This window comes from Triticum dicoccoides, chromosome 1A (genome assembly GCF_002162155.2).
Source record: "Triticum dicoccoides isolate Atlit2015 ecotype Zavitan chromosome 1A, WEW_v2.0, whole genome shotgun sequence".
NCBI classification, from domain to species: Eukaryota; Viridiplantae; Streptophyta; class Magnoliopsida; order Poales; family Poaceae; genus Triticum; species Triticum dicoccoides.
In genome coordinates, this window is record NC_041380.1 from 387,131,773 (window position 1) to 387,142,692 (window position 10,920).

A 10,920-nucleotide genomic window follows, 5' to 3' on the forward strand; every position below is an offset into this window, starting at 1 on the left:
AACGCCCCTTCCGTTCCGCCCACTCGAAACCACGGAGCCACGACGAAGCACTGAGCAAAGCGCTTAGGCTGGTCATAGTGGGAGTAACTTCGTCGCAAAAAAATAGTAGGACTAACTTAGCTAATAATGTAGCGATTTTCAAGATAAATTTGCTTATGTATCATGTAGTTAATAAGGAGATAGGTGTTTAAAATAACAATTACTGTAACATAGCGTTTTTTGAGAAAAGATGAGTCTACAAATTTATAAATGAAGCCACATACGATACTAATACTATGTTACTTTGCATCATGAAAATAATAAGAGCAATTCCAATGGGCCGATCCAAACAAACATGTATTTCATCCGCTTTTTGTTCGTTTGGGGCGGCGAAACGGACAGCGGCGTCCGCTTTTTGATTTGGGTCTACATGTGCGTCCAACGGGTGGCTTGACGCATTTTTGCCATGTTCGCCCTAAAATTTCATCGAACATGTAGCAAACAGCGGGGTTGGCAGCGGCTAGACGGACGATGGCTACAGCGATATAGGCAAGCACTGGCTGTAACCGTAACCCAGGAGGTCTACGCCGTCGAGGTCGGCGGCGCCACTGTTAGCCGTCTCCGAGGAGCTCACCGGCGAGGCATCGATGGAGGAGCTGCAGTACTCCGGGGTGACAGCGCTGGCGCTGTAGTCGGCACCGGCGAAGTCGACGGCATTAGCGCTAGCACTGTCGTCGGCCTCGACGGTGGAGTGGGAGCCGAGCCATATTCGCGTCTTCTGCCCCGGCGCCCGGATCTCCGACACCCACGCGAGCGAGCACTCGGCCCGTGCCGGCTGCAGCCTTGCCTGTCCTGCACCGGGCCAGCTCCGCCTCGCCTCTGCGCACACACGCCTGTCTCCCGACCCGCGGCCGCACCAGTCGACTGCGAGTCCGCGCCCGTATGCCCTCCGCGGCCCCCAACGACCGGCTCGTGGTCCCTCTGCCGCCGGCACTCTCCACGCCCGCGGCCGCATCCCGCCAGCTCCGCCCCTCGCCCTTCGCCCGCCGCCTCCGCCTCCGCTCCGCGGCCGGCTTCGCGCGCGCGCCGGTCATCCGTCACTGTTCCCGCGCCCGAGTCACTCCTCCTCGCCCCGCCAAGGTTGCTTCGCGCGCCGCCTGCTGCGACCCGGCCGTCCCCGCGCCCCCAGCCCTCGCTGCGCCCCCAGCAGCCCGCACCCTTCTCCGGCGCTGCCCCACTCCGGCCCTTCTCCGACACTGTCGCGGCGTGGTTGGTGGTCTGGAGCAGGGTGGGTGGGTGGGAGAAGAGAGAGGAAAGGAGGAGAGAGATGGGGTGGGTGGTTGGATGACATGTGGGTCACGCAGCACATGCAGTGGGCAGAAGCGGACGGGGAGAGCAACTAAAACGTCCGCTTTGTGTCCGCCCCCAACCTAAACGTGACCCAAATTTGAGACGGAAATGGGTCCGCGTGGACACAAAGCGGACGCAAAAATAAAAAATGGGTCTCTGCGTTGGGCAATCATTTTTATCCGCGCAGACCCAAACGGACATGCACGGACGAAATGGGTCGCTCCATTGAAGTTGCTCTAACTTAGACTAGTGTCATATGCATGGGAAGCGCACTTTTGGCTCTCGGGTACCCGCGCACCCTATATGCGAAAAAAAATTAGTAATTCAAAAAATTCCAAATCTTTTTTGGAATCAAACATGATCAGGTATTGTACTCGTATAAAAGATTTGGACAAGAAATGATTTATATTGACTTCACGGCAAAAAAGACAAGTTTATGACGACAATATAGCGTGTATAGTATTTGTATATAGCGTTTTTTGCCGAATCTTCGACCCAGGATGCAACGAAAGTCATTCTCTGACGAATCTTTTTTATACGACTACAATACTTGATCATGTTTAATATCAAAAAGATCTGAAATTTTTTGAACTTTTTTGAATTACTAATTTCTTTTTTGCATATAGAGTGCGCTGATACCTAGGTTTTCCTTTATATTTTCTTATATGCATGACACTAGTATAAGTTACTTTTCAAGCAGCCTTATCCACTGGCAACATGGCACGGCAATGGCAGGGCAGGGCACATCGTCGTCACAGGCGCCCGCGCGGCGCGGGGCAGGCGGCACGCAGTCCACCCGCGGATCACATGGAACCGATCGAGCGGGGACAGCGAGCCACAGAAGGAACGAGAGCGAGAGCCCCCGATGGTTACCCGGTCGCTGTTGGGCCGCTCGCCGGGCCAGCAGACCGCGCGCACCCGCCGCAGCTCCCGGCCGTGCTGGTAGTTAGTTAGTGGTCCCTCAGCCGAATGGCTTCGCCCGCGGAGCAAGCTCCGTCTCTGTCTCTTCAGTCTGGCCGTATCTAGCAGTGCATCTATTCATCCTATCCCCACGAGGCCACGACACCCGCCGCCGCACCGGATCGGACGCCCCATCCTGATTTTAAGGGATGGGGCCGGGCCTTACTTTACTTCAATCAAATCAAGCCACGTAAACGGGAGCATGAATGAGCACACGACGGAGGAGCAGGCTAGTTTCGTCCGGTCGAAGTGGCATCTCCCTTTTCCCGCAAAGAAGATACGCATCGCCGTTCCGCAACAGCGGACTGTTGTGACCCCGAGGTGAAATCTCCGAGCAAACACAGACGCTCGCGGTCGACGTGCGTATCGTGTTCGTGCACTCTAGCAATCAGTAATCACGGGACGCACCCCGTGATATCTGTATGGAGATAGAACGTGACGGCCATTCCTTCCTTGGGGTAATCCACGATCCCCGATCGTACTTACTTATTGACCATGAGCACACGGCCATGCCATGCCACGTGAACTTGTGTGCAGATGCAAACCCGCATGTTCGCTTGCTTAATCCTATAAGCAACGCCAACATGCGCATCCGTGTTTCGTCGTCGACCACCGCACGCTCAACTTCAGGCTAACTGCTCGTCCGGAAAAAGAAAAAAACATCACCTTCATTGCACTGCACGCATTCAAGCCGCAATGTTGCGAGTAAACGTACCACGAGTGAGCCGCAATCCTGGCTCACCGAATCAACGAGCGTGCGTGCACGTCCACGCCTTCCTCACCGACGATGGTGCACAATGGCTAGCTCAGCTCAGCCCGGCGTCGCGCACATGCAACCCAGCGGCCGCGCATGGGTGAGAGTCAGCTCTCAGATAGCGGGTGCGTGCGCGCCACGAGGTACTCATTTTTGAGATGGGCATCGCGGCCACTGGGTCCTCAAGATCTGCTGCAACAGCGCCATTTCGCGTGCCAAGTAGCTATAGCCGAGTAACAAATAGTAGCAGGAGGAAATCCGCGCACAAGTTGGGCGCACCTCACATGCGCCGCAGCCATCGGCGTCCAACTTCTCGCCCTGCACATGCACCTGGCCCATCATGAGTCGGAGTCGGTCACCTTTTGTCCCTTTCACTGGCGAAGTGTTTGGATAAACCCTGACGACGTCGCCTTCTGATAGGCCAGTGCATGTGCCTTTTCTCCTCTGGACCAGCGGGAAAATAAAAGTGAAATTTTGCCGATCATGCAGACTGCTCTGTGCTTAGATATCGGTTGGATGTGCACTCCAAGGTCCGTGTACATCAGCCTGATATGTCCAGACATCGGGTATCCTCTCCTTGGAGCTTGGACTAGGCCACGCTGAGCTCCAAAGAGATAAGAAGATATGTACGACTTTCTTGGGTGGTTTTCACCTTTCAGTTGAGGTACCAGCACAAATGTATGACCATCTTCGTAGACCATATGAGTCTATGAGTTCATGGAATTGCGGAACGTACCGCAATTTCCTCCGTTTTCGGCACAGAGCTAGAGACCCGTCCTCGATCATCGCTAAACGCTACTCCTACTACGTCAACAAGACAAGTTCAGGACAAGACAAAGCTAAACAAGACAAGTTCTTCAGCATATATCACGGCACGCATTCATTAACACCTAGTTCAGTCGTCTGTTGACTCTGTTCCGCGCGCCGCACACCTGCAGTGAATCTACGTACTACCTTAATTGCAGTCAGCCCCTGAGATCAGTGAGGGCGTAAACGCCAGTAATTACGGCGAGAATCTAGAGAAGTCTGAAGGTAGTGTTGGAGTGAATATTAAGCGCGCGGCCATGTTGCCGACTTTCTCATGAAAGGGAGAAATCACCGATGAACATCTGCAGATTACTCTATTCCTTGTCGCAAAAAGAGAACTCCTACACAGCTAAGACTGACGGTTATACTGATGAGCTTTACACGTTTGTTGGCTGCACTAATCACTGACTCAAAAATAATTAAGTAAGCTCGCTTTGGTGCTCGTGATGATTATGCTGATACTTTTTCTGGATGGGCAGATCATACAATGAAAACTAACTGGGCCCTTTTGCACACCCTTTGCTCCGACTGATGGCTGGCACTGTTCTGAAAAGCTATCGTACTGTTTATCACAATATCAGCTGAATATCCGCTTGTACTGTAGGAGTACAAAAGTAGCAAACAACTCCGAGCCGCACGACCCCTACATGAATGCATCGCTTGGAGTCCATGAATGGGGCCATGGAGGCAAAATCCTCAATCTTGGAGCTGGTTCATCCGTTATGATGGAACATACTCCCCCCGTCACATAATATAAGCAGTCTTTGCAAGTTATGAAAATATAAGTATAACTCGGATGTCTCATTGCGAAAATGCAAGCACGAGAACAGGAGACGGCGGCTCACTTGCTCTTCAAATGTCGACACTTGGTGCGGATTTGGAATATGGTGAATGATTGGGTTGGATGGCATAATGCCGACCCCCTTTCTCGGCGCAACCACGACTCCCATTCTTGAATGGTGGGAGGCGGTCTCTCACCACAACGGCAGAGCGTCTAAATCTACCACGTCCATTCTCATGCTCGCCTCTTGGCAATTTTGAAACGAGCGCAATGCTAGGATCTTTCGTCATATCTCGACAAAGGCCTACAATCATCTTCTCCAACATCAAGAAAAAAGCAGCCCTTTAGGTCAAAGCCGGAGCAAACCACCTTAGAGTTGTAATTCTAGGAGAGTAACGCATTCGTTTCGGCCACGGCCCGTCTCTTTATATATACACACTTTCTTCTCCCTAATGAAATTGGCAAAGCTTTTGCCTGGTTTCAAAAAATATATATATGAAAAAGCGGGAGCTGATAAGAAGAGACTCGGAGAAATAAGTAGTAGAAAAAACTGTACGTATATAATTTATAATAACTTGGATTTGCTTACAAACCGGTAGTGTCATCTCATGTATGGTACTCTACACAGAGTCAGTGGGCGGGAGAGCACATGCAAACTATGCCCTCCCGCATTTCCCACACATGCTCAAGACGCTAGACGACGACGACCCCACATATGACACCAGACAGACGGCATCTCGAGCTCCTTGATCCCAAGCAAATACAAAAAATAAAATAAGGCAAATGATTTCGATCGGCCGAGCGATTAATTGTACGTAGCCAGCAGAGGGGCCAGACCGCCAGAGCGCATGCACGCATGATGCAGCCGCACGTGGCCGCCCATGGGCCGGTCGGACTCGGATCAGCTGAACTGGACGAAGGAGCGGTAGTCGGTGTTGGGCCTCCAGTTGGCCGGGATGACGTTGTTGGCCACCAGCTTCTTGCCGGAGTCGCTGGTGATGCGCATGGAGAAGGGCCCCTGGAGGCGATGGTTGGAGTCCATCCGCCAGATGGAGCCCCAGGACTCGCGCATCGGCGTCCACGACCCGGAGTTGGCCTCCTTCATGTCCACCTGGATCACGTCGCCGTCCATGTCCTCGTACTCGATCAGCACCGCCAGGTACACCGCGTTGGAGCCGTCCACCACGTGGAAGTTGATCTTGAGGCCCGGGAAGTTGCAGGGCACCCGCCGGAACTGGATGTCGATGATGCCCGAGTGGCGCAGCTTCTCGTTGAGCCCCGGCTTGGCCAGCGCGCCGAAGGCCGTGCCGCTCAGGTCGAAGTGGTACTGCGCCACCGGGTAGTAGTTCATGTCCGTGATCATCACCGTCTCGATTTTGCCGGAGCAGGATTTGTCGCCGCTGCACCGTATCTGAAAGCACAAGGCAAGAAGTCAACACACTGATGACTGATAAGTGTGTGCAGTACAGTGTACTATACAATATACATACCTGGTAGCAGGAGCCGCAGCCCTTGCCGTCCTTGAACAGGGGCTGGTTGCCGCAGGAGGTCATGGAGGAGAAGGGGTACTGGTTCACGTGCTTGAAGCCGCACGCGCCGCCTGCATGTACACCACGCCGGTGAACCAAATTGAGCAACGGCATTAGAACAGAGAGCAATCGCTGCATCAAAAGCACCCACACGGCTCGATGGGCAGGCACGTACCGTTGTCGTCGGGCCCGGCGCCGTTGGGCGCTCCGTACCAGGTCGCTCTGGCCGGAAGCCACGCGGAGCTGTAAGACACGGCGGAGGCGTCGAGGTCCGCCGCCCCCGGCTGCTCGGCGGCGGCGCAAGAGGCATACGCGGCAGCAAGCACGGCGGCGAGCGCGACGGCCTTGACAGAGAGTAGCCCGGCCATCTTCAGCTAAGCTGCTAGAGCCTTGTCAGGGTTGCCACTGGGGGTGGTAGTAGTGGTGGTGCTCTGCTGTGCTGTGGACTCTGGTCTGTGTCTTGATGGTCCAAGAGGAGGACCTTTGCCGGACTATTTATAGGCAGGCAAAACGAACGGCCGCGGGGCGGGCGGGCGGGCGATTGGACCGGCGTCGTCACCCTCACCCACCACCCATCGGCAACGGCCGTTGCACTGCACCGGAGGAGCTGTGGCTCACCGGTCGTATGCTCACATGGGGTTGGGAGGAAATCATGGGGGATTGGAGGCTTCGGTTCACGAGCATCGCCATTATAAAAATCGCATCTCGGCCGCTATGCCATGTTACGTTGGTATGGACAGGTGCGTACCGGCCAATGATTTACCCAAAAATAATCTCTTGGGGTTGGGGTGTTGATGATTTCGATTGAGATGGGCAACTCGATGTGGATTAGCTGAGAACGCGGTTGTTGATCCCAGCACATGCGGTGGGAAACCACGGGGACGAACGACCCACCATCGCCCCCGCCAGCGCCAGGTCGATCACAATACCACACGGAAACTAATAGCATCCACCTCGAATCAATGGAACTCTGGAGGCAATCATCGTATCCGCCATTTCTAGAGTGATAATTCATCCTCGCATCGCATCGATTGATCCTCTGGGTGGCTGCAAGTCCGCAACCGCAACAACAAAATATGGGCACGCAACCATACAGTTACCGCCCGTCTCAAAATCATTTTCTCTTCTCTACTATAAAAATCACAATTGGTGATGATGATGTATCAGTCATATGTCGTTTTTGACCGTTTGATCAGGATCCGAGGATAGAACATAACCCCACTTCAAATTTGCAAACAAACCCCTCATTCTTTTCATCCATCTTCATCTTCTCTCACCTTAGCCAATCAGCCAAGCAATTGATCCGTCTCGAAAGAAAAATGAAACCGAAGTGTTAGTGGTGCGCCTCCCTGTCACCTTCGACAAGCGCAACAACTACCACACTGAGCTCATCGACTTCGACATCGCCCACATCAGCCTCCCGTACAACGCTATCCTCGAATACCGTGCCCTCGCCAAGTTCATGGCTGCAACCTACCATGGCTACGACGTCCTCAAGATGCCAGGGTGCAGTTGCGTCATCATGGTCGCCTGCGGCAGCCGAGAACTCTGATGACGAAGGCGGCGTCTTGCCTCCCGAAGCCACTCCCACGAAGAAGAAACAGCTTCTCCCCGAGAACCGTCTGGAGACCAAGAAGCCCGCCGGCATCGCCTCTCCGCGCCCGCTGCCGGGGCGCCTCTCCCTCCCGCATAGGAAGGCGCGCTTGGCGCCTCCTTCTGGATGTGCTCGGGGACTTCCGTCTGGAGAGCCTCTGACTCGACCAACGCGATGAAGGAGGTGTTCGGGCACCACTTGGAGCCGTGCTTCGATGCGCGCCCCCGCGAGCAGGGAGGACGACGCGAGGCGCCAGGGGCACGAGAATTCATCGCCAAGGCGATCGGGGAGCTTCAGGAGGCGCAAGCCATGCGCGGCGAGCGTCCCCCCGTACGACCCGCCAGTGCAGCAGCTGCCCCCGACGTGGGTGGCGAGCTGCACGTCTGCGTCAACATCCCGGGCCTCAATGGGGCCGCTTCACAGGACCTCTTCTGACCGTCGCGCGTCAGCCGGAGTGGGGGCTACCCTTGCAACTACATTCGCATGCCGTTCGGCCTGCTGAACGTGGGTGCCTCGTACCAGCGCCTGGCAAAGCGTGCCATGGCGTCTCACGAGGCCAGGCGCTCGACGGTCGCGTCTTAGGAGGTCCCGGAACCTCGTGAGCCCCCCAGGCCTCCGGAGCCGCCCGATTCATGAGGAGCAATCTCCATGGCACGCCTCTTCAGCTACCTCGACGCTTCTACAACACCGGTGCCAGGTGACTTTTTGGATTGTTCAGTTGAGGGCGCCCCTCGGGCTACATTATCCTCAGACTGCGAGGGTACGCCCCTACAGTCATGTCATTTCGTTCATGTACCTTGAACTAGTTACAGTTTCATAAGCTTCTGTGGCTGCTAACCCTATGGCTGATGTATGTTACTTCTGGAGTCGCCTCTGCCGGCTTCGCGCGTTGCCAGATCTCCCCTTGAACGTCCCATGAGAGGGGGCTACCGGCACAGCGCATGTGCTCGGGCCCGTCCCTACACAGTTGAAAAACCTAAGAGACTAAGCTCTGGCTCGCGGGCCGGTGTCGTGCACGTCACCTCACCAAGCCCTTAGTGCCTTTGTCTTTTTCACGGTACGATCATGAGCAGATCAGAAAGCATGCATCGCCTCTCGTACTTCGTAATTGGCTAACACGCAGGAACCTCAGGAGGTAGGCGCTTGTGCGGCCTTGACGACACCTTGCCGCCTCAGGAAGACCCACCTCGATCAGGCGGCAGTTTTGTCTGCAAAAGGCTAAGTAAAATTGCTTTGTATACTGTGTGTCGCTGGTTAAAGCCCTTTCCTGGGCACATCTGCAAGGCGAACCGCTCCTTTTTCATGCAAACCTCTTGCATGTTAAAGGGGGGCTCTTGAGCATCATGCCTCAGGAGCCCCTACTGGTTCTCAGGCCCTCTCCCTGGCCTTGTTCCAGGCATCGCGACTTGACATACCAGCGGCGGATGAGCTTGTCTGAGGGCCAGGTCCCGAGGACATAGAGCGCCTTGGTGAGCAAGAAAAGGAGGGGCAAACCACGCATGAGGGCACGGGAAGCCGGGCGCGGCCCGCCCACATAGGTGCCGCTCGAAACGCTAAAGTACGCCAGTCCTCTCACACACCCCTATCAGGGCTTGCCTTGATGCATTTCAGGACAAAAGCGGAGGATCAGGATCCAGGAAAAGCACACCCTCACGACGCAGGAACACCTCGTGAATCATGAGCACCCAGAGCTAAGTCACTTTCCCTGCGCCAGGCGCGAGCCTTACTATTGACACCACACCTCTGTTTCCGCGATCTCGTTTAGGCGAAAATCCTTTCCCGCCCGAAAGCTACCTGCGTGTCAAGGGGGACCCCCTGAGCATTGCGCCTCATGAGCTCTTACCGGACCTCGGGTCCCTCACCTCCTGGCCTTGCACATGGCATCGCGACCTGGCATACCAGCGACGACGGAAGCTTACCTGGGGACTAGGTCTCGGTGATGCAGGGGGCTAAGCTATTGCGAGGAGAAAAGGGCTTGTGCTTAAACGAGAGACGTCAACATGACTCAGAAACGCAATAAAACATTAAGCCAAAGGCGCGAGCGGCGCAATTTCTTACATGCCCCGCGGGGCCCTTCATGACTTCTGGTGTAGTACATAAAAATGAAAGAAACAGCCTCCCAAAGGCCGCAGCTCCTGAGGCACTGGCCCCGACGCCGCAACGCCTAGTCGGAGTCCTCCTCCTCCTTGATCGTGGCGCGGCGACGGGGCGGCTCACTGTGGTTGCCGTCACTCGAGCCTTCCCCGAAGGAAGCATCGTCGCCACTAGAGGCATTGCAGCCGTCGCCAAGGGCAAGTTCGCCGTCGAGGGCGTCAACGTCGGAAGAGGGATGGTCACTGCCGCTGCTGTCGCTCTCCGGTCAACATTCTAGGCGTCTGTTGTCTTCCTCGAAGATCTTGACGAAGAGCGTCATCGCGCCGTCATACTTGAAGTAGAGGGTGTGCCTCCCCTTCAGGCCGCGGGCGTGGGCGAGCGTCTGCCACCCACGAGTCAGATAGACGTAGCCTGAGGGGGTGGCCTCAACCTCCGCCCACGAAGACCGGTGTAGCAGCCATCTGGCTGCAACCACAGCTCGACGGGTCCTCCCGCCGGCAGCTCCTCCACGAAGGAGCACGAGAACCGGATCTTGGTGCCCAGCGGCCTCTCCATCCAAACCATGAACTCGCGGGCCGTGTCATTCGAGTGGGCCCGCAGGCAAAGTGGTTGGGCAGCCACCACGCACCTTCCCCCTCGGCCTCGGCTCTGCGGATCCCGCGACCGCTTTCACGGGAAGAATTCCTCCCACGGGTGCTGGAGCCGATGCGGATCCCCAGCGGGGCGCATTCGCGCCCCTGGGAAACCCCCGTGGATGTCATGGTGGACTTGTGAGGGCGGCCGCGCCCCCTCTTCAGCGGAGGCACCTCCGGCTCTTCCGTGGGGGCTTTGCCTTTCTCCTCGACGATGAACCTCCTCACTAGTGCCATGGTTGCTTCGGTAAGATGGTTGCTGCGACCAGGATTGGAGGAGAATGAGCGAGAAGACATAGATGGGATGGGGCTCTGCCCCCTCTCCTTCTTATAGGTAGTTGGAGGAGGCCAACCGGCGCCCCTCCATGTTCATGCAATGATGGCCTCGTGATACGTCCATTCAACATCTTCACCAGCACCATCTCCTCCAAAACCTCAGA

The 10,920-nt window shown here is 55.7% G+C and overlaps 1 protein-coding gene across 1 annotated transcript; it reads right to left on the bottom strand.

The window, feature by feature from the left end:
• Window positions 1-5,406: 5,406 nt before the first annotated feature.
• Window positions 5,407-10,717, bottom strand: LOC119275203 (expansin-B6-like). The gene is made up of 5 exons (XM_037556008.1): window positions 10,477-10,717; window positions 7,605-7,744; window positions 6,336-6,528; window positions 6,122-6,231; window positions 5,407-6,042 (listed from the first exon to the last, which is right to left on the bottom strand). Exons 1-5 carry the CDS (start codon window positions 10,715-10,717, stop codon window positions 5,533-5,535), a joined length of 1,194 nt encoding a protein of 397 aa, XP_037411905.1. The 3' UTR covers window positions 5,407-5,532.
• Between the last annotated feature and the right edge of the window lie 203 nt (window positions 10,718-10,920).